Raw genomic sequence first — 25,039 nt, 5'->3', positions numbered from 1 at the left:
GATCCGGCGGTATTCTTTTGGACCCGTTCCATTGGTAAACCAAAAACTCCATAATCATTTATCAAAACACACACAAAAGTTCTCTCTATCAATTTTCCATAGCTCAATTAAATAGATCCCTATAATTCAATACGAGTATTATTTAAAACAACAAGAACGTCGTTAACATTTAATAATGGCGCCGCGATGCACAATTATCTCACGATCATCTCCTCTGTTACATTTTAAGCGATTACCACCTGCCATTCGCCTTTTCAATGATAAGGGCCGCGTCTTTGAGGATGAAGAGCGTGCCCGTGAGAATCTCTACATCAAGGTGCTATTTTTGTGTATGTATGTTTATATTATATGGTTCGTTTATATATACAGGGGCGGTACTAAAAGGGGGGGCAAGGGGGTCCAATGCCGCCCTCCAAATTTAAGTTTTGTCATGTATTTTTAAATTTTTCATAAATTTTTAAAAAGTTTCTATAGGTTTTTAACATTTTGCCCCCTTTTAGATTTATTTTTCATAAGTTTTCTAAGTTTGCCCCCTTTGGAATTTTTTCTTGGTACTGCCTCTGTGTATATATATATATATATTATATGTGCTTGATCGTGTTGTTGTGTTTAATTTGCTGTAGAAAGTGGAGAAAGAAAAGATAGAAAAACAAAAAGAAAAGCTGGCAGAGAAAGAGAAAACCGATAAGGGGCAAGCTAATGAGAAGGTAATAATCAATACGTACAGATTAATGTTATAATGTGTGACGATTTCATAATGCATGAAAAATATTTATCATGCATGTTTCTTGCAACCAACCAATTATTTACTTAATATATATTATTAATTGTCTATATATATATCAGAAACCGTAAGGACAAAGAAAAGAAGTGTACGTAAGCCGAGATTAGATCTGCCCAAATCGGCTTCTGAAGCGCCAATAGCTAGCTGAATAAATGTGAGGATGAATGCAGGAATCGTAACATATGCTAGACGCTCATACTAGCTAGCTAGCTAGGATATATATATAGTTCCATGATAATGGCATTTTCCGCAATCTTTACAGTTCTTGCAATTGAGTGTTTTCATGCTAGTCCTAGTTGACACTTGACAATCAATTAATTTGATCAATACAATTTGTTTATCATCATTGCATATATATAAGTTTGACACGTGGCAGATTTCATGCGCGACTCTTTTGAGATTAATTATGTACGTAATTAACTAAGTTATCCTGAATGTGGTGAAAACATTGACATATAAACTTGATCAAAAGATGAGTGGTGATCGATCACCAAAGATTCGTATTTGTGTACATATCAAAACCATTAAATAATATCCAAATAACTTAACCTCCGATAGATTAAACGGGTTGGCTAAGGCCTGTGCTTATAAGGAGGACCGTCCTCCAGCTTCTTCCCTGCCACATCAGCATCACATAACCCAGGACTCCCCTCAGGATACTCATTATATATATAAGGACAGCTTCTTCAGAACTTTTTCACCACATCATCAATTAAATATAATTTATCTCACACACACAAATACACCTATATATACCCTACACACATATATAAAACAAAACAAAAAAGAGATAAAAGGACCCACTTTGGACGTCTTGCAACTTCTTGGGGAAGAATTGGTGGAAGGACGCTCACGCAAAGAAAATCACGGCCTATAGCCGTCCGCGTTTTAGGCTTGCAAGGACGCTCGGGAGAAGGTGCTATAAGCACCGGCCTAAGTAATTAAAATGGATTACTTTTTATTGTCAACTGTATGTCTAACCTTGTTGTGTTCTGCAAAATTGACCTATGTGTTATTGTCAGGTAAAACAAGGGTTCTAAATAATTTGGCATTCTTATGCAGACTGGCAACATTTTCCTTTTGGTTTTTATTAATCGATGATACGTACGTATACTTGCATTAAAATACGATATCCACATGTATATACAGACACTCATTCACCAAGTCTCCTTTAAGTTAGCGTTCATTCTTATGTGATTACAAGAAAAACAATATTACGAGTATTTTAATTTTTTTTTGCATAAGGCATATTAATCCAGATATTAGACGTCCTCATTGATTTTATTGTGCCTTCAAATTTACAAGGCCAGGCCCTCTTGATCGATGGCAACTTTTTTAAGTTCACTGGAACGATCGAGAGCTCTGGTTGGGAAACCTATCCCCACAACTTTGTAAGGTCACTAAAGCAATAGCATGGCTGAATTCCCAGATCTTAATGGGCAAATTAAGTGTTTCTTATATGCATCCCACCCCATACCCATCACATGCATCTGACACACATATCGCTTAGGCTAAAAGCCCATTACTTCTTCATGCCCTAGTTAAAGTAAAGTTTTTCATTTGGTACGTAAAATTTTTCTACTTGAAGTTGTAAAATGAATCGTCTTTATAAACTTGGCTCCCTTAAAAATCGGTGGCACTATACTGCTGTACCCACTTTACTGGCTAATATCATAATTGATTACCAGATATAGCAATTAATGAAGACCAGGATTATTGTACATTTGCAGTGTTAGATCTGGACAATACAATGTAACCACTCGTCCGTTTCGTTGCTGTCATATAGTATTGGCTGCTTTTCTTTGTTAAAAGTTCTTTAAAATATTATATGCATCCAATGAAACTATAACAAAAAAAGATTGAGCTAAACGACTCAATCGATGACAACCAATAAAAAAAAAAAAAAAAAAAAAAAAACAGGAGGGAACAAGAAACCACAGTTGTTTCTTTGTATGCTCAGATAATGATAAAACATCCAACAACACACAAGTATATGCTCATTAAACACCCCCCCTGAACTCTTGATTACCAAAACAACAAACCCAACCGACGTTTCCTAGGAACACCAGATTGGAAATATTTATGTTCTAGTATCCATAAATAGAAATCAACTTCAACAAATTTCTTAAAACTCAATAACCAGCGATGGCATCCATTAAAACGCTTTCATTCATTGCAATATTGGTTTTCTTTACTGTGGCTCAAGTAGTGGTATCCAGTGACCCCGACATCCTGACTGACTATGTGCTACCACCAAACACAACTGCAACAGACGTAAACTACTTCACATACACAGGGATGCGATCACTTGTAAATGCCACCTACCCAGCAAATTTTACAGTGGTAAAAGCTAGCCTAAACGAATTCCCGGGTCTTCTTGGTCAAAGTGTTTCTTGTGCTATTCTTGAGTTCCCTGCTGGGTCTGTTAACCCGCTTCACATCCACCCACGGGCTACTGAACTTCTATTTGTGTTGCAAGGCTCTCTGCAAGTCGGGTTTGTTGACACTACCAACAAGCTTTTTAATCAGAGTCTTCAAACTGGTGACATATTTGTTTTCCCTAAAGGGCTTGTTCACTTTCAGTATAACTCTAATAGTACTGGATCAGCTTTGGCAGTTTCGGCTTTTGGAAGTGCAAGTGCAGGGACACAGTCTATTGCTAATAGTGTCTTTAACAGCACTATTTTTGAAGGAATTCTGGCTGAGTCATTCAATACTAGTACAGACATTATCGAAAGGATCGAGTCTGGACTAAAGGGCTGAGCTCTGTGATTGATCTTGAATTGTTTACTAACATTTGATGAGATTTTATGTTTCCTAAAATTTGAAATGATTGTTGACATTGAACTTTTTGTTATATCCATCGAACAATATACCATCCAAATAAGTGTTCGATATGAAATAAATACTCACTCGTACGTACTTAAATAAGCTTTATGGAAATAATTATATTCACTCATACAGAAATGGAAAGATAAAATTCATAATGCATACAAAGATGCCCGAATTGAACTAAAGTTATGGGTTAATTGAGGAAAAATAGTACATTACACTCAGAGTCTCAGAGAGATATGGAAACATGAATATAAAACATGCTTTGGACTATATTTTTGTCATAAGATTGAACATAAATTACTACCTATGGCACCAATATTGATTGCTGTGTTCAGTGCTCCAAGTGCTATCTTCCATTGTTGCTGCCAAAAAATCACAGGACAAAAAATCAATGAAAACGAAAATATGAGAACCGGATCAATATCCTCATGAACTGAAGGCCAGATTTTGATAACTGAAACTCCAGTAACAATCTTGACTATTTTGTAGTTTTAGTAGATGGATGTTTATCATTAAAAGTTTTGAAGCCATTAGTATGCAATTTTTGAAATTAGGATATGTATAGAACTACAACTAAAACTTTTGCTTAAACTTTGGATAAGTCAAAATATGTAAAAAGTTATTGTAACTTTTTAGCTGACAATGAGATCCGTGGGTTTGCCACGAGCATGACAACGTGCGGGTTATGAGCATTGATACAAAATTATAAATTGCATCCCAGTCAATGGATACACATAACTTCGTAGTTAAAGAAATACCCGTGGATATGGTTGATGAGTTATGGGTATCTGATATATTGTCAATTAGCATGTATTTATGGGTTGATCCCATATTTCACTAAACCTTGGGCTTTGGAGTAGTGTACATAGATAACAATCACAAATTACATTTCAATTTTTCAATAAATAATAAAGTGAAATGAAATGAGCTAGAAACTACTCCTATATAGATATTGGATAAAATAGGAGTTTAGGAACTAACCCGTTGTTGTGGGACGATTGCATTAGAAGATGCAGGGTACTGAAAATGATGAGGTGGTTGATTATGGTAGGAATGATAGTTTTGAATCCATGTATGGTTATGTACAGCAGGGGCTACAGTTTGATGAGAAGCGGGCGGGGCACTTGGGTTCCACAAATTATGATTTTGAATAGGAGTTGGCCTATATGGAACTTGAATATTTGATGAAGATGGATTCCATGTATGGTTATAAGTACCCGAAGATGGGTTGTCAACCGGGCCTGTTCCAAATGGTCTGGATCTTGTTTCAGGGGATCTCAGCTGTCAACAAGAAACAAAATTTAATAAGTAGTTTGGCTTTTATTAGTAACTATGATATTTGAAAATTTGCATAATTAAGACAGTTTGCATATATAGAGATATATAGGTAAATATACCTCATTCAGCTTTGACTTGTTCATAGCTTCAAGCAACGAATAGTTGTCCAGAAAGCGTGACATATCATTGTGAGTGTGATCACATTTCTGCATACTATAGCAATAGAGGCAAAGGTAAAAGGATCCTCCAATTGGATTTTCCAAGCACCCAACACATGATAGATATGTAGAAGGTATAAACTTCTTGCAGCAATCACAAAACGGCCTTCCGCTCTTAACTATGTAGTAGAGTGTCATGACTTCGAAAAAGTCAAGGGTACCGTTTCCGTCGAGGTCCAGTTGTTTGAAGAATGATGGACTTGTCATTTGAGCGTAGCCTTCGTCTCTCATAAACTCCAAGAACTCTTTTTGGTCTATCTTGCCATCCCCGTCATGGTCCATTGCTCCAAAGAAGTCTTCAGCTAACTTTTGTATATCACATGAGCTAGCTTGGTAATAAGCCATGGCTATCTGAGAAAGTTCTTCCATTGTATATGCCCTTTTGTGTTTTTTGGTTAAGGTGTAGTGGTGCACATATCTATATATATAAAAGGCACCTTGGCGCAATTGGACATTATTTACTTACAAAGGGTGTTGACTTTTAGAGGGAGTGTTGGTAAGACTTGATCTTTCTTTTCATTGTCTACTCTAATGATAGAAGTTTTAGCGTATAATTAATTCATTTTAATATATATATATAATAATATGTATCAATCACTGAATGTTGGTGGAAAATGTTTGGTTTTTATACCGAGTAATTAGTTTTCTTAATTTGACTTTTGTGACAGTATACTTTTACTTTGAAACATGTATGTATTTGCAAGAAAGAAGGCGAAGTGGCAAGTGTATTGTGGATTGTTCTTCAAATAGATTAATGACATTTAGAACCTTTGATTGAAAGGAGAAAGGGTCAAATGGGTCGAACTCATTGAAGTCACCCAGACAGACTCCCCTATTAATATGCATAAAGAACCCCCTTTGAGTATGTAAAATAGTGTGTGTGGCAGTGTGGGTCAACCGGACCTGTTTCAACTTCATCTTCACCTATATCAGTCATTAGATAATGACATGTTTTCTTTGGGTTATTTAATGTATGCTTGCTTGCTTGGTCAAGTGACTTAAGCTAAAAGACTTTTCTCCCTCTGTGTTTATGTTGAGTTTTATATTAGCTTAAGTTAATGTCAATAGGGACCTTTTTAATTTGCTTTAGATACGACTTTGTCACAAATGTAGCTCCTCTTAGACATACTGTTCTGTTCCTTGACCGTGACCCAGAATGCGTACCAACCCTCCCAAGAATAACTACCAATCACATATGTCTCACTACTAATCGAAAACAAAATAATAAAAAATCATCTCAGTATGTAACATACATTACACTAGATCTAAATCCCGCCTAATAGGCGGAAACGCCGAATCCATATTGTAATTTGTTCTGTGTATAATTTTTTTGTGATTTTCAAACTTTGAGGAATAAGACACCTTTAAAAAAAAAAAACTTTTTTCAAATTAAAAAGATATCAATTATTTATGATAACTCAAAAAAAGTTTATAACTATTTAATAAATTACGAGAAAAAAAAAACATACTTATGTTTACCAATTTATATTTTTTATATATGAAAAATTAGTTTATCTAAAAAAATATGGATTAATGTTAATCAATTTATATTTTATATATATGAAAAATTAGTTATCTAAAAAAAATGTGAACTAATGTTTACCAAAGTTCTGGTATTGTTTTAAAATCAAATCATGCTACAAAGTAAGAATGTGTTGTATTGAGAATATCCATTTATTATTAGACTCATATCAGATCCAAGAATTCCATAAAAAGAAGCACACTATCAATTATTGGTATGTCATTTATATTGATATTTCAATTATTACATAATCAATCAGATATTGTCACTCTTTTACGGACCTTTTGACATTGAATCCAATGCAACTTTCTCATGTACGGATTTTTTGCATATAGTATGTCATTAAATACGGAAGCAATGATTGAATCATTATGTATTTGAACAAAAATATTCATACACAACATGGTAAAAAAAACTAATCTTATACATATGCAACTTTGAGTATTGGTGAACTTACTCCAAATCTTTCATGTCAAAGTTGAATCTCTTAGTTTCTTTTCCTCTAGACGAGCGGAAGATGTCCAGATTTCCACACCAACATACACTTCCAATGACATCTTTTATAAGTAGAAAGAACAATAATCATGAGAGTTGTATCAATATGACAAAAATGGAAATAAACAAAGCTGAGGACATGGGATTCAAATTACTTACCAACATTTTCAATTTCATCTTTGTTATCCGCCTTTGCCTTAGTGACATCTTTTATAAGCAGAAACAAAAATTAAAAATAATCATGAGAGTTGTATCAATATGACAAGACTGGAAATAAACAAAGCTTTGAACATCAGATTACTTACCGCCTTTTGCAATTTTATCTTTGTTATCCGCCTTCGCTTTAGTGACTTCATTAAAAGGAAGAAAGCTAAATCCGCCATATGGATGGCCAGTGAAATAGACTTCAGGACACACTTCAGTACATCGATAAAAGTTCATCTTAAGATCACCCTTTACAACACGATTTGAATCCTCAAAGACGCCACAACCAAACTTTTTGATCAATGCAACAACATCCTCCTTAAGTTGTTGATCAAAGTTTGGAATCAATTCCTTCTTCACAGTTGCTTGAATCAAGTTTCCCTGAGATCATCAAAACAAAAAATCCAAAACAACAGATCTGTAAATGGTCTTTGAGATCCATGACCAAACTCTATAAACCGAATATTGTTGTAACCCAGCATTACAAAAAGGGTTTGATAACAAAAAAAAAAGGGTTTGACAAAAAAGGAGACAAAAAAGGGTTTGAATCAATTCTGATTAACCATAACTTTTTTACTCCTCAAAAAAGGTTTTGTTCACGAAATTGAGGAGCTTTTCATCATTCATATTATAATTTAGGGAATAAAGAGTTCATAACATGTATACCTTCTCATCAATCAGGATCATGTGAATCCCCGCCCAGCTTTGTTTAACTTTACGGATGATCTTAACTTTCATGTTCACGAAATCTGCCTTAGCATTTAGCTCATCAACATAGTAAATTTTGTTGTTTGCCATGAGAATGACACTTTGAATATCACAGAGAAAATAGATATGGATTGATGTGTGTATAATGTATAATTGTATCCATCTATATGTGATTACAACTCATATTTCCAAGAGACATACATATGGAGAAGAGAAAGAAAGGGATGGTTATTGAAAGCCTATAAGTGTCTTTGACAGCACGGAATTTTTTTCAAAATGAGATCAAAGATTCTACGGAATGCTTGTAGCATTGGTCAAACATTATTAGCTATTAGCTCTCATAGTGTATTTTATTTATATAGATATATTACAAAATCATGAAAGGATACAGCAGCCCTTTCATCTCCTTATTCCACACTTTCCCTAAAAGGGTATCTCTACACACATACACATAAATACAAGTTGTCTATATCTATACACAGAGACACACAAATAATACATACAAAAGCCTATCAAAAAAGTGACCCACTCACATCTCTCATTTGAATTCAAATTCCCTCCCTTTTTATGTTTGACATAACTATATTGTATATACACACTCTTTACACTATCAAAAACACACCATATGCATCATCAATGACACTATAATTCTCCTCGAAATGGCCTTAAAACTTGACAACTAAGCCTTCATGATGTCATTCCTCATGGAACTTTAATATATTAGGGAGATTATGTACAAAAGACCTAAAAATAGGAAATGATACCACTCTGTGATGATAAGTTTCTATCAAACAAATCCAAAACTAAAAAATACAAAATTATGACCTAGCAAGATTCAAAGTGGCAAACACAATCCGTAGAAAACCAAACCAAAGCCAAATTCAAATATTTATCGATGAATACCATTGTTCAAAACATAAGTCATATGCATGAATACAAAAAAGAATAATAATAATAATAAAAAAGAATAGAACTTTACAATTTCTGATGGGTTATATGCAGGGCAAATCAGTCCTATTCTGAATCAATCATAGCTAAGGTAAGGTTTGTATGTAGCAAACTTTAGATAAGGTATCCAAAGTTCTGTTGATATCCAAACCCACCCATTTGTGGCCCTACCATTATTCCTCCTCCTTGGCCACCATAGATATTAGGGTGCGCTGGTTGTGGTGGCATTGGTGGTGGCTGCACCGGCATGGTGGTGGTATCGGTGGTGGTGATGTCATGAATGCTTGCTCTCTTCCTTTCTTTTCTCTCGGCAGCCTGTCGGATGAAATACTTCTGAGCATGACTAGCCACTTGTGTTGATGTCCTTGTGATCACACAGTTTCTTGCAATGCTACGCCAATCGCCTCTTCCATATTTCCTCAGTCCCTCCAGGAAATTCCTATCAACACATTAATATTCCATTCACAATTATTCAATGAAATAATGAATATTTTTCAATAATAACTCATTCAGTATATGATATCATTCATGATTAATGTAAAAAAAAATTTGTTAAATAATCTATTGATTGAAGAGAATATTGTGCATTCTTAAAGTTTGTTTGTTTAGATATTTTGTCTCAAATTCCATAAAAAATACGAGTAAAATTTTTCCTAGACCAAAAAATGTCACATGCAAAACAAACTAAGTACCTATAATAATGAGATAAATCATAAATGAAAAGTGATATATCAAAAAATATACTGTACATACCTGTGTTCGTCTTTAGTCCATGGAGTCCCTTTCTTCCTCTCCTTATCTCCACGTTTAGACCCTTTCCCCGTTTTCCCAGTCTTATTCGTTTTCAAGTCAGAATCCAAACTCGAAACAGACTTGTTATCATCATCATCCGAATAACTGAATGACACACGGCCCGACTCAATTGCATTCACATCATGCAACAAGACCTCGTAATGAGCCCTCACCTCCGCGGCCGTCTTTCCAGGAAGAACCTCGGCTATCTTGTGCCACCCTTGAGCCATGCCATCGGCAAAACTCAACAATGCTGATTCAAACACCTTGTCTTCTTCAAAAGACCATGTTGTTGACTTCATCGCCATTGGGTTGATTGTTGATTGTTGCATACTTGACTGAATTTCCATCAGATTTATTACGTCACAACCTAAAATCCAATGCTTATATGGCTACTAGCAAAACTTGAAAAATATCGAAAGTCTTACAAAATTCTTCAAAACATTACAAAAAAATGTCGAAAATAAGTAAATCAAACTAGAATATATTGTTTAATACAATGTCTTAAACAATGCCTATATATGATTCTTTAAAAATTATAAGTTCTAGCTAACCACAGAAAAGGTGTTACCTTAATGAAACCGCAACTCAAACAAAAATACACTATTATATACGAAAATAAAAATAAAGAGTGTAGCTGCTGTGCCGTGATCTGTTAATAATTTTATCCAAAGGGTTTTCTGTTTGAGAAAATAGTGAGTTGTAGGGGGATGGTTTTGTGTGTGATATATATATATATATATATATATATATATATATATATATATATATATATATATATATATATATATATATCGTCCAACCTGGCAATTAAAGAAATCGAGGACCATACGGCTCTCCCAATAGAACCGACTTTTTCTCTAAGATCATGGTTATCCAAGTTTCCAGCTTTCACTTTTACAGCTTTGACTTTAACAAGTTGAAAATTTTAACCATCCCCAATTAACCTCTTAATTAACAAATTAATTTTATACATTAACATATTTTCGTATGAAGAATGTTTATAAATTTAATCCATACTTTAAAGATATATCGTGATCTTAATATATCGTTTAGTATTATTAATTATTATTATTAGGAAGGATTTGTACCTAAAATAGAATCGATATATTGTCCCGGTGATATGATTTTTTTTAGTATGTGATTTGTGTAACTGGAGTTGGCCAGTTGGGTGTATTAATTAATTGGGGCAACCATTGATACTGGGTACATATAAGATGTATATGCTTTGTTTACAAAATATATATATATATATTATATCCGTACATAAAATAGGATAGGATGTGTATATTTGGAGAAATGATTTGTGATTAACACATGAATATAGGATGTACATATGTATAATCGGTACGGAGTATTGTATAACTGGAACCATATTGGGTAGGATAATATATATATATATATATATATATATATATATATATTTTGAACAGATAATATAATATCTTTTATGTACGTGATTCGTGGGATTAGAATTGGTGTACTGGGACAACAACAATGCATTCGATACATTAAGGTCATAGTTTAGTTAGATGATTGTTTAAAGAAACGATTTGATTATTTGTATGTATAAAGTTTATGCCTAAAAATTTAGTATAAAAAAAAAAATCTAATTCATTGCGATAGACACCTTGCAAAAATAAATTTGGACTTTATTTAATGACAACTCATCATAGAGAACCCGATCTGATTGATTTTCTTCCTACGAATGGAATGTGAATAATGATATGTCATTAAAAAAATAAAAGTTAAAATTAAAATTTTATAGTAAATGTAAAACTATTTAATTATGTTTAACAAAACCCTTATATTAAAAGTTATCGATAATTTATGATAAATGTGTAATGTATAATTATTTTATGCACATTATTATAGGGTTAAGTATCAAGAAATGTAAGTAACTTTTACATTTTTCATATTGTGTGAATGTAACTTTCATTTGGTTCATTGTAACTAACCTGCCAAATTTGAATGATTAATGTAAAATTTTTACGTTGACCAATCAAAAACTTCTACGTGGCAGCTCATATGGTGTGTCACGTATACACTTTTACATTAATCGTTCAATTTAGCGAGTTAGTTACATACAATGAACCAAATAAAAGTTACATTCACATAATAGAAAAAATGTAAAACTTATTTACACCCCAGATACTAAACCCCATTATTATAAGTATAATCCTTTAAAAATGTATTTAAAAAAACTTTTTTTATTTTTTATTTTAAAAAAAATAAATTTTCCAAAGGTGAGGCACATATGTGAAAACACTAAACGCATACATATATTTTTTTACGGAAGTCTTAGAACCTAGATGTTAATGGTTCGAACCATAACTCACGCACTATGCAGAACAAGAATGATAACACATTAACACATATGCCGACATATTCAAGGGATAATTTTTTTCTCTTTCAAATGCCATCTTCATAATAATTACTTAACAAGTAGAAGTTTAAAACTAATATACTCCGAAATACACAAAGTACAAAGTGGAATTAAGACAGGGGATTCCGGATAACATAAAAAAAGACTTGATTCGACCCTTAATCTTTAACCCCTTCATAAAAAGAATTGGATTAAGAGATTAAGCATACTTTTTGTTCTCAAAATACCCCTTTCAGCATATTTATAGTTTCCAAAATTCTCCTTTATACACTACAACACTAAAAACCATATAGTTTTAACACAATCAACAAAATCTTTGTAATCTATATTTTTTACGCTATGTAACCAATGTATTTATCCAAGAAGATGGTTATAAAATTCCATCACAACACACATGTACTATGCTCGTTGGTATAGATGAATAATCCTAGAATGACTACGGAAAAATATTAAGAAACAATCACAAAAATACGGATAAAGTAATATATTTCAAAATCAAAAGCTAGATATTTTTATGCAAGTAACCTACGCATAAATTATTTTCGGTTTAATCTTTGTACATAAAACTTAGAATTATTTGTGCTTCCTATTATAGCTTAATGGCTTAGCACCAACTTTACGTGTTGGAGGTCTCGAGTTCGAGAAATGGGATTGACATTTTCTAAGATCTTCACAAATAAAGTTCTCCAGTGAAACAAGTTTGAGATCTGCAGAGGGAACAATTATATGTCGTGCATTCAGTCGGTTTAATTGGGAGTTTTTCCTTGTACTAAGTATTGAGGGTGAGGGGGCTCTCTAGCGCGAACTCAGTTAAAACAACGTAAGCTAGATACCCTATTGCGAGAAAATAATTCACACCTTAAAAAAAACAACTTAGAATTATATGGGGTTAAATTCAAAGATCAAGGTCTGAGAGTTTGAGAGTTGAGACCACCCTTGCCTTCTTTATTTTTCATTTCGTTTGACATAATATTGGGCTGGGCTTTGCATAATAGGCTAAATTAAATTCTTCTGTACACCAATTCCTAGACAACAATATAAAATTGTTAGAAAGGTTTTTTTTTTTTTAAGGTAATACAGGTTACCCCTTACCTCTCCTGGTTGATCTCTCTATATTTATATTTAACTGAGACAAAGAATTAGACATTAGATCAATTTGGAGACATGCACGAATATGAGAAACGGGTGACTATCAACCTATTTCACAGGGCATATCTTTTTCATTCCGACATCTGGTAAATCAATCCTATGTACACCCTTTGTTTAGTCTTTCAATCATTTAACGGGTTGTTAGATACTTAGATATCTAGTGCGAATAAGGTTTAATGATATTTCCTACAGTCTGAACTGTAATGTGACAAAAAGTTTACTAATGAGCTCTAAAATACCAAAACATATACACCAAAGTCAACTTAAGTGGTACTATGTAAACTTTAATCAGAATTTAAGTGTTCTATCTTTTATAAATATTTGTTATTCTAGGTAATGACCAGATCTAATGCTAGTTATATATATATATACACACAAACATTTTATTGAATACGATGTCCTTTTTATGTCATGAGAAAGGATGAATGTTAATTAATTCCAACTAAACGAAAGTCCGCACGATGTGACGACGAAGATGGTAAGGATGATGGTGGTAGCGGTGTAGTAATGGTATATATATAATTTTTTTTTCTGAATAGCACTTTTGGGTTTAACACCATTGTTTTTTCCAATACTAGTCTCTAATTACAAAACATAATATAAAATAAGGAAAATTTCATATATACCATTGTTAAAGTCTAAAATATCATATACGCCTAACAAAATTTTATAATATCAAAAATGCCATTTTTAAACTTCAAATATATCAAAAATGCCCAAATGACTTAATTTAACCAAAATAAAACATTAAAATCCTTTATAATTATAATCAACATTTGTATTTTACAATTATAGCCTCCTATATTCTCAATTACATATCCTATACGTATATCTATATTGTTACCTAGTCCTGTTTTTGTTCCCTCAATATATATTAGCAGTAATATGTTAGCTCTAATTATATTGAACTCATCTAATTAGGTAAATCTATATTTATCTCTTTCTATTGTTCTTTAAAATGGATTCTCTAATCCAATATATACTGTATAAAAACATAATCTTGATCATAATCTTTTTTGATAAAACAGGTTAAAGAAACATGATTTGGATAGGAAATGCCATGTTTGTTGTAAAAAAACATGATTGAATGATTTAATTAGTTAAAAATCTTGCTTGCGAATTGGTGTTCGTTTGATATATGAATGAATGAGTAGATATTATTTAATATAGCAGACCATTGTCAAACATGATTTTGATTATAGTGTGTACCCGATTTAGTTACATTTATGATATACGATGTAAATTTATGTTATTTATGTTATGTTATATAATTAGGGATTAACAAAGGAGGGTATTATTGTACATTGAAAATGTTATTTATAATTATAAAGGATTTTAATGTTCTATTTTGATTAAATTTAGTCATTTGGGCATCTTTGATATATTTGAAGTTTAAAAATGGCTTTTATGATATTATAAAATTTAGTTGGACATAAATGATATTTTAGACTTTAATAATGACATATATGAAATTTTCCCTATAAAATATGGTTATTGTCGAAAAAACCTATGCCCTTATCATGATTAGTATTGCTCATATTCGGTTATAAACTCAAGTTATTAAAGTTTATTATTCCCTCAGATAATTGAAGGTTGGTACCAAATTCATTTATCTAATGAAAAGTGATCTGTACATCATTAAATTTTGGTAATACATCACCAAATATGCTTTACGTTGTTGTACAATACAATATTGGAAAACACGTTTGGTGATACATTGTCAAAATTTAGTGGTGTGAAGATCACCTCCCTAGATTTCCAAAGTTTTTATATGTTTAAAATAACCCCCAAAGTTCTATGAATGTCAGCACTTTCCCTCAATGTTGATTGATAATAAATCCGAACCTTCTATTTCATTTATCATACGTTTTAATCCTCAATAATCATCTAATTCATTTTTGACTCAGATATCGGAGAATGTAGCTCTGCGGTGAAATGCGAAGAAAAATACCTCATTATTGTACACCCCGGAGGTCATTGATACCGAAAACAAATGTAGGCCGGCGGCCGCATATGACAAAAATGATCTAGCTTTGAATTTGGCTATATAAATTGTGCTTCCATGTCACGTAATTGAGTTGCCATCAAGATTAAATTTCTAGAGCACGTCATTAGTCATTACTTAGAGTATCAGTACTGCAAATTTTATAGATCATCAGAGGCGCATTTGGAGATTTAATTTATAGGAGGAAATTTTTTTCCTGTAACAGCCCATGGCAAAAGTGCACCAACATAATATACTAATTGTTAATAGGGGCACTTAAGACTTCATTATTTAATACATTATATGTAATTAACTTTTAAATTTTGTGCATTGTATTATGTATCTGAGTATATATGCCAATCATATAAATTGTCACTTGTAAATTTTTGATTGGTCCACAATACATACAATTTGAAATTTTATTACATACAATGTACAAAATTGAAGTTCTATAAACACTATTTATGTAAATTAAAGTTGTTTACATTTTGAAATACTAATCCCTTGTTAATAGTAGGGGAAAAAACGATGAAACGTTTAATAAAATGCAACAAAAAGGATAAAAATAAAGGCTGGGGGCACAGTTCATTTGGGCAAGATTGGTGTGAAAATAACTATCTTGAATACTCGTAATACAATTTGATTTATCGGGGGCAATACCCCATTACTTGTATATTGCATCCGCCTATAGAAAATGAGCTAATGGAAAATCTACTATAAAGAGCCAACTTCCAGCAAAATGGTTTATTGGATTAAAAGAATCAGGTCGGGCAACTCCTTTTATGTAATGAATGATCAAAAATCTCAAAAAACTGAAATCGAATTCGTACTGGTTGCGATTGTACGTATTCGATATTAGTATCCATACGGTTTCGGTACAAACCGGTTAGGTAATAGCAAAACCGATCGAATTTAATACCGAAAAGCATGGAGGGTTTTTTTTTTTTAATACGGATTGACTTTCCCTGCATTTCTTTAGTAAAGGACTTGGAAAGATCATACGCAAGTTCAAGATGAGCACTCCGATCTTTTCTTATAAACTAGAGAGCGCGCAAGATATAGGAATATCTTTTCAGTTCTTGATATATTGAGTTGATCGCAAATCAACTTCAATTCTCCATGGAAGGTATAGCTTTTACATCGTACTTGCCCCTTGTGCTAGTGTGCTAGTAGCCTAGTACTAGTAGTGAAAATTCACTAGAGTTAGAATATACGAGTACATCTTTCAAGCGAAATTTACCTTTCAAACAGATTAAAATAAATAAATAAATAAAAATAATACTAGGAACTGTTATAATATTGAAAGATCGAAGAGTTGAGAGAAAGAGAGGTAATTCCATAATTCAAAAAAAAAACTTGTTTAATTCGATGACTATAATAAATATTAACAACGATTATCACTATCAGATCTCATGGTTAACTTTGTTTGATAAAATCATATAATTTTAATTTAAAGTAAAAAACATTACAAGTGTGAAAATATAAGGTTTCTCAATGAAACAGAAAAAACTTTGTTTAATTAATACAAGAAAAATGGTTAACCATGAGAAAGTTATAAAACAAAAGAGATCAGTATACCTTGCAAAAAGAATTGTCAGCCGAAAGTATATGAAGATTAGATAGAATGTTGCCTCAAAATTTTAGTCGGCCAATTTTTTTATTGAAAGAAGAGTTGAGAGAAAGAGAGGTAATTCCATTAACTAGAGATCAACCGTACGGTTAATAAGCTTTGTATTTATAAATTATGAATTAGAGATATATTAGGAGTCTAATAACGAAGGTGAATATCTACCATAATAGGAAAAAAAAAAATTTAACATTACAAGAGAGCATTTAAAAAAACTATTTTATGGGGAAAATGTAACTAGTCTAACAATTAAATAGCAGCGAGTCGTCATACTTAATCAACTTCTTTTTCCAAATCATGCTATCCAATAAGTTACAAGATTTATTTACTTAACTATCCATTGCTAATTAATTCATTTATTCCTTTTTATTGATTTGCATTATATCTATCTAAAGTATAAAAGTATAGAACTAAAAATCTTAGTATCGAAATCGGTACCAAACTGGTATTGGTTTAGTGAATTAGGTATGGTTTAGGTACTTGGTTTTTGGTGCTTGTGGTTTCGGTATTCATCGGTTTTGATATGGTTACATGTTTGTAACCGGTAACCATCCCAACTTTTATCCCTTCCCAAAATCACACATCTAGACTTAACATCTTTTTTTTTTATGAGTGTCGTATTGCAGCCTTTGTATCTATAAGTAATCCGTGTATTCATGCAATTGCAAAATAAAATAAAAACACCCACTAAAACTATGTTTCCTTTGTTGCACCAATATAATTTGTCATATGTAAACATCACTTAAACATAATGCAAAGATGTTATCAAAAAAAAAAAAAAAAAATTAATTACTCGTCTACATTAGAACTTTTATATTCGTTTTTTTACAATTCAATAGTTTATATTAACAAGATACAAAAGTTTATTTGATTGCAAGTAGGCATATTTGGCCGATTGAGAGCCAATCTTATTGAAAGACCATACCAAAAATGGGTATTTGCTTTTTAGAAAGTAAATTAGACCAACCAAATTAAAGAGGTCAACAATAAAATGTGTCATGATATCTTCCTTTAGTCCATTGTCCATATCAAACCAACAACCCAGAATCTTTCCCACAAGATTTTATCAGATTAACATAATACTTCCACTTAAGCAAGTAGGGATTTTAACTCAAAATGTATAGAATACAAATAAATTAATACCAGTAATCGATTGAAATTCGTTAATATCTATACTCCTTATTAAAAAGAATGAACCCCTTGTTGAAAGTTACATGAGGGAAAATGTCTGAATCGCCCTCTATTAAAACAATATCTCATAAATACAGTACAACTTACTCTAAATGAAACAAAAATACCATTAGTCCATCAACCTTTAAAATAACTATACTAACCATTATATTTATTAGACTTACATAATAGCCCACACTACTCGTCGTCACCACCGTCAGTCGCCACCGCCGCCCGTCGCATTGTGGCCACTGCCGCCGCATTTGCGCGGGTACCATGTTAGTTTATTTAAACCAAGATAACTAATAAGTTTTATCGGATATGAGATTGAAGATGTTTTTTCTGTTTTACAGGTATAGATCAAATATCATAACAGGTGATTTAAATTATATTGTTTTAACCGGGTCACGTTAATATTATCATTCTAGAATAACTAAGTTTATAATATTAATATCCCTTATAAGCCGTTATTTATAATGGTATGAGATAGGTTATGTTTATCTTAATATAATACGAGTAATATCTACGACCTATTGTTCAACAGTTCAAGTGTAGAGATTTACGGTGATGGTTTTACGCGGTTTACAATGGTATTTCTTTATCTGTTTTAAATTTGACTATTGAAATTGTCACAAAGTAAATGTTAGTTACCCTTATTGAAAAAAAACACGTTAGTTATTTTTTTATACTAGTTCTAATACTCGTACGATATACGATAGTTATATAGATATATTGTATCATAATTCAAATATTTCTTATACATGATTTGTGAATATAAAATTATGGTTATAGTAAACCGATGATTGAAACTAAATTATAAGAAAACAGTAATGATAAATATAATACTTGTATTTGTTTCGTTAAAGTTTTAGATTTACCTTAAATTTTTTATAATCACATCAAAATAACCTTGTGATTTCGAATCGTAAACTCAAATTTCTAAAATCTTCATGTTAATAATTTATTATTATATAAGTAATAGAAGTAATATAAGTTGAATAATTGAGAATGATAACGAGACAATTTATTAATGAGAAAATGATCAATCAAATAATATTATAATGTCTTTTGTATTAATAAGCCAAAAGTTAGAGTTTAATTCTAAATCTAATAAGGAAATTGAATCTATATACAATTTAAAAAGTTATTTTAATAAAATAAATAAATTAAAATGACACGTGTCGATCAATGATTACGGCACGTGTCGTTTCAAGAAAATCTGAATCTTGTTTTAGTTTATTGGTAGATAGAACTCGCCAAAAATTGAAATAGTGAATTTAGATTGATGTACGTATGTAGGAAAACTTCACAAATCGTAACCTATGCTCCTAGAAAAGATGTGTATGTCCAAAATTGGAAAATCTTTTATTATAAAAGAGAGAATTGAATATATGGATAGGGAATTGATATTAGTACCACTTATTTTAAAAGATTTTCCACAACTATTCAATAATTTTTTGTACCGGCTGTAAAATTTATACGTTGTGATAGATAAATTAAAAATCATGGTATGAAAATCATTTTCCAAATGGATATGTTTGCCATTGTCAAATTAAGTCATGACTTTACGTGAAGACCGGTATTTAACTTATCTATGACTATAACGGAGTCAACAAAATCGATAAAAAAAAATAGGTGAGGATTGAGGACTGAAGACGTAGTAATCATGTAATATAGTCAACTTTACGTTCATCATTTTACCTTTTTACTTATATATCTACAAGCACAGTATCCGCACAATGCGATGATAATCGTGACGACGGCAGTGTGGTGGCGAGGGCGATTGTTGATGGCGGATGCAGCGTCGAGTGGTCTTGATATTTGATGTAAAAGTGATGTAAAAGATTAATGAAGATATTTTAAAAGATAAATAATTGATATTGTAATTTAATCATTAATGTTAAGAAGGTAATGTATCTAATATCATTAAGTCAAATTTTTAGTCAAATTTGTAATTTTATGTTAAGAGGGTAGTGTATGTAATTTAATCATTAATGTTAAGAGGGTAGTGCACAATACAAATTTGTAACTTTATGTTCCTATCTAATCAAACCTACATTAAGTCAAATTTTCAGTTGAGATATCATTAAAGGGAGGGAGTGGTAGCCCAGTACTCAATCCTACATGAATCGTCACATTATCAATTTTAGTTCAAACTCGAATACTCAATAAAACTTATCACTCGTCATCATCGATATTATCATATTAAAAAAAAACAACCATGTTTATTGAATTCTTGTTTTGAAGTTCTCGTGAGCTATTATTACATATATTGAATTTATTCCCGTATCATATACACGAATTTAAATTAATAAATTATCAGTTAATAAAGTTAAAATAAAAACATCACTTTAAAAGTTATATAATAATGTTAAAATCATTGTTGACTATTGCTAATTATATTAAAAATATTATAAGAATTATTTAGAAAATTTTAAATAATTATAAGTTAAGTATTTAGTTAGACTAAAAAGTATAAATTATTGATAAACTAAAAAAATATACAATTTAGTGAGATTATATTATGTTATATATTATATATATATATATATATAAAAGAATCCTAAAATCATTTTTAAAGAAATAAATATTGTTAGATAATTTTCAACTTTGATTTATGTTTATGAGAACATGTTTTTTAATTTTTTAATTGGTCAAAAATAATATTAATCTTTATACTTTTTCAAATTGGTCCAAATATATCTCTCCTAAATTTAATACATTAACTTAAAATAAAGAACGCTAAAGACTCAGTAAAATATCAATTAAATTTTTAAGTATATATACATAACTTGTAAAAATATGTGTGTGTGTATATATATCTCCATGTGTATATATATATCCATATATATATATATTCATAAAGATTATTTACTTTGTACTTATATATTATCCGAGTCAGTTTACTTACATATAAAAATATGTGAATATGATCAAATGAATTTACAATTAGTTAACATTTGTTATTCTTTATGATGTATCTATTTATTTATTTAATTTATGTCTTAATTAAACTAGTGAAAAAGGTTTATGTGAAAATTATTTTGGTCAGAAGAACTATAAGAACCTTTAAATTATAATTTGATATTCATGCATGAATAATATATGTAAATAAATTCGTTCACATACGAATAAATCGATTTATACTCTATATTATATGTGTTCTTATATAAATAGTTCACTTATAAACTTTACCCTTAAAACTAGTTTACCTTTAAATGATTATTTGAAAGTTTTTTTTTTATTTATTATTATTTATGTTGATCTAAGTTGCAACTCATCAAAAAATCACTAATTAATTTATCCAAAATGAATTAATGCGAAGAGCCGAAGACCATCAAAGTATTTTATGTTTAATAGTTTAGCTTTATGTTATGACGTGATACAATCGAAACCTGTCTACAACTCTTATTATGGATTTATTGGACAACTCTCGAAATTATTTGTCATGATCCTCTTACAAAAAGACAATTTGAGTTGCCCTAATTTTCATTTTGTCTTCCACTAACGGGTGCTTCCGAAAGCCTAAAGAAAGAGCCAAAAGACTAATTCTGTTTCATTAAGAGCTTACGAAAGAAAGTACTCGCGCATTACAACGGTGAGATGGTGGGGTGATAGGTCATAGAGTATGATAGGTCATAAGAAGTGATATGTCATACAGTGTGATAGTCAAATGCCTTAGCCGTACAGGATGCGCCATCGGATTTAAAAATTCGTCGAAAGTATCTCGAATGACCTCTCTAATGGAAAAAACATAAATTTAAAGAACATTCATATATTTATGTACGGTTTTTGAGATAAAAGATTTTGAATGAATTAGAAGAATAAAATGATTTATAAAGGAGATAAAAAAAATTAGTAATTAAGATTTGAGGAAAGATGAAAATGAGTGACTGAGATTTTCTCAAATTTAAAAAGAGGAAAAAAATTGACGAAAACTAATGCTTTATAATATAATAGAAATAAAGTTTGTTTACTGATAGTCATGTGTCCTTGACTCTTTTCCGTTTAGAATGGTTACGACTTACAATACAGTTTAATTCTTCATTAAAAGATGCTAGATTTAGACTCGTGTGATTTATGGTATGTAAAGAATAAACTGGTAATATAATCCGTGCCTAGGTGTAGATTGGAATTCATATTTGACAGATTGTCAAGGTAAATTTCTGATATCTATATTGTGAACCCTTAACTTCTTGCTAATCCGTGTGACAAACAAAATATTAAACTCAAAATACTTTTACCGAAAGTACGAACCCTACTTCTATATCCACAGAACATAAAGTTAAGTCACTTACAATATTTTTTTATTTAGCCGATGCTCCAATTTTACATAAATGAAACTGTTATCTTATTTGACAATTCTTTATATCGATATATTATTTGTTTTTTACATGCTTTTATCTAGTTACAATTTATATAAAAATAAACATACTAGATATTCATAAGTTTCTATACACGTACATTAGTACATATGTCATATTGACTAAAATGTCATTATTTGTGAGAAATAAAGAAATATTTGAAACTCACCCGATCGATTTAGTTGTCAAAAGCTTTTTTCTTTTATTCAACGTTAATTAAGTCATGTAATATTAATTAAAAGTTAATCATTATTGTAATATAACTTTTTAATGTTTGTTGTTTATTATAAGTGAAAAATAAAGCATTAATGTTTTACTATTGAGCTACTTGGTTCAAAGTTAAAACAAAACTTTTATGACATAGAAATATCAAAATCCTAATAATTGTATCTTTACATAACGCTTTTGTGGAGTCAATTGGGGTTGGTGCAATCATTTATAAGTTGAATATAATTGTAATTAAATTAGTGGTGGATTATCATTATCTACTTGTATAACAACTTTTATCCTGTTACAAATACAATACTACACTCTTGATTCTTGGATGTTGCAGTCACTTGATCCTCAACACGAAAAAGGACCAAAATAACAAATAACAAATTCTACAAGGACTGAACTTTAAAACCATCGCCCGCCGTTAGTTTTACTGTCCGCTTGTCATTTTCAGTAATTCAAAATCCACGGGTGCCAGTGTGCCACTCTACTTTTTTCTTTCTATTCTACAACTAACAAGTGTATGTGCAATCCAAATAAAGTAAATAAAATTTCGACATTATTTTTAGTTTGTTTGGAATGGTTTTGTCGCGAGTGGTGTCAAAATTAAATAAATATTGTTGTGTCATATGCTTTCTCTAAAGAATAATAATAATAAAAAAAACATATTAACATGAAATCCATGTCATTCAATTTTTATGAAAAGCAAAAATATTAAAAAGTATTTATTAGTATTTATAATATGTTAAGAAAATACAGTAACATTTATTTATAACTTTAGTTCAAAATAACACTTGTTATACACCTATCAAGTAATGATGTAATATGTTTTTTAATATCTTATTCTTTAAAATACTTAAATTGCCCATCAACTTTCATTTCCTTTCAACCCACACACTAAGGGGGTGTTTGATACAATGGAATGGAAAGAGTAAAAATGGAATGAGAAACACTTCTCATGTTTGGTTGTAATGAATAATGGGAAAGAGAATCGAGAATAGGGAATCGATTCAATTCTCTATGAAAAGTAAAAAATTAATGGGAATGGAAATTTTTAATTTTTTTTGTTTTTGTTTTAGTGATGTTATATGTATTAAATTTGATTATAATTTAAAATTTAGCATTTTTTATATATTCATTCTCTGCTTGTACCAAACGACATAATCGATTCTCTTTCCAAATACTCATTCTATTTCCCACTATATTCATTATCTATTACATTTTCATTCTCTTTGATTCACTCCTACCAAACACCCTAAATGTATTATCAAAATATTTTTCAACCTTATATATCCAAACTTTAATTACATTATTTACAAGATGCAACCATCAACGCTTAAAATAAGTATACATCCCATTTTACATCAACTGATTTTACATTTATAACTACAACGCTACCATCACCACCGTTATCGTCGTCCGTCTTCACTAACATTGTCGTTGCATTAGGCTGGTGCTCCTCTAGTTAGGGATGTGCACGGTTTGGTCAAAGCCGGCTAAACCAAAATAATTGGACGGATTGGTCGGGTTAAAATCAAAAACTTAGACTATCGGTTTGCCTTTTTCATAAACCGCCATTATGGTTTGGTTAGTGGTTTTAGACTTTTATCAAACTGATTTAATCAAGCCGGACCATTAAATTATATTAATAGTATGTTTAATATATATATATATATATATATATTAAATATCATAAGTTATAATTAATATATTATTAGTTAACTTGAAAATATTTAAATGCTAATCTTAACTTTTTCAAAGATACTTTGTGAAAGATTGATGTTAATAAGAAGGATTCAAAAGTTTGTTGCTGTTTGAAAATACACATTTTATTTTCAGTTATTTATTTCCAATTATTATTTTCAAAATACTTTGCGTTTCAAGCATTTGTGAAACATTTGCAATTTGGTATTTTTAAAAACTTTTATATATTGAATGTCAAAAGTATGATAACCGTTTATCCAGACCAAAACAAACCGGTTAATTGGTTTTGGTCGGTTTGGTTTGACATAACAATTTGGACGAGTTGATTTTAAAAATCGTCAAACTGTTTACATTGGTTTGGTTGAAATTTTTAACAAAAACCGACCAAAACGGACCACGCACATCCCTATCTCTAATATCTCTAAAGTAATTTTTTTGATTAAAATATTTAGACCAATTAATAATGACAAATATGTAGACATTCTAATGATAATTTGATCGAATATTTTAATATGGAAACTTGTACTTCCTTTAGTAACTTGATATTAATTTCATATGAAGTTGAGTCAAATACCTTAATGTTGGTGCCTGTCTTAATAGCGCAGTGGACATTCTCGTCTTGCAATGAAGTTTGGGTCTTGGGAGACCAAGGTTCGAA

General features: G+C 30.7%; 3 protein-coding genes across 3 annotated transcripts; 1 reads left to right on the top strand and 2 right to left on the bottom strand.

Moving 5' to 3' along the window:
• Nucleotides 1-2,929: 2,929 nt before the first annotated feature.
• On the top strand, nt 2,930-3,547 carry LOC122602644 (germin-like protein 9-3). Its single transcript, XM_043775243.1, has one exon. The coding sequence runs from the start codon at nt 2,930-2,932 to the stop codon at nt 3,545-3,547; it is 618 nt and encodes a 205-aa protein (XP_043631178.1).
• A 1,592-nt stretch (nt 3,548-5,139) lies between these two features.
• Nucleotides 5,140-5,484, bottom strand: LOC122604839 (the record flags this gene model as incomplete). The annotated part of the gene is made up of 1 exon (XM_043777702.1): nt 5,140-5,484. A coding segment is annotated over exon 1 (345 nt), but the record flags the coding sequence as incomplete, so codon positions are not given.
• A 3,552-nt stretch (nt 5,485-9,036) lies between these two features.
• LOC122606281 (transcription factor SRM1-like) lies at nt 9,037-10,164 on the bottom strand. The gene is made up of 2 exons (XM_043779242.1): nt 9,746-10,164; nt 9,037-9,431 (listed from the first exon to the last, which is right to left on the bottom strand). Exons 1-2 carry the CDS (start codon nt 10,132-10,134, stop codon nt 9,107-9,109), a joined length of 714 nt encoding a protein of 237 aa, XP_043635177.1. The 5' UTR covers nt 10,135-10,164; the 3' UTR covers nt 9,037-9,106.
• Between the last annotated feature and the right edge of the window lie 14,875 nt (nt 10,165-25,039).

Source organism: Erigeron canadensis, chromosome 6, assembly GCF_010389155.1.
Source record: "Erigeron canadensis isolate Cc75 chromosome 6, C_canadensis_v1, whole genome shotgun sequence".
Classification (NCBI taxonomy): Eukaryota; Viridiplantae; Streptophyta; class Magnoliopsida; order Asterales; family Asteraceae; genus Erigeron; species Erigeron canadensis.
The sequence above is the reverse complement of the archived record's forward strand: the minus strand, read 5'-3'. Positions and strand labels throughout refer to the sequence as shown.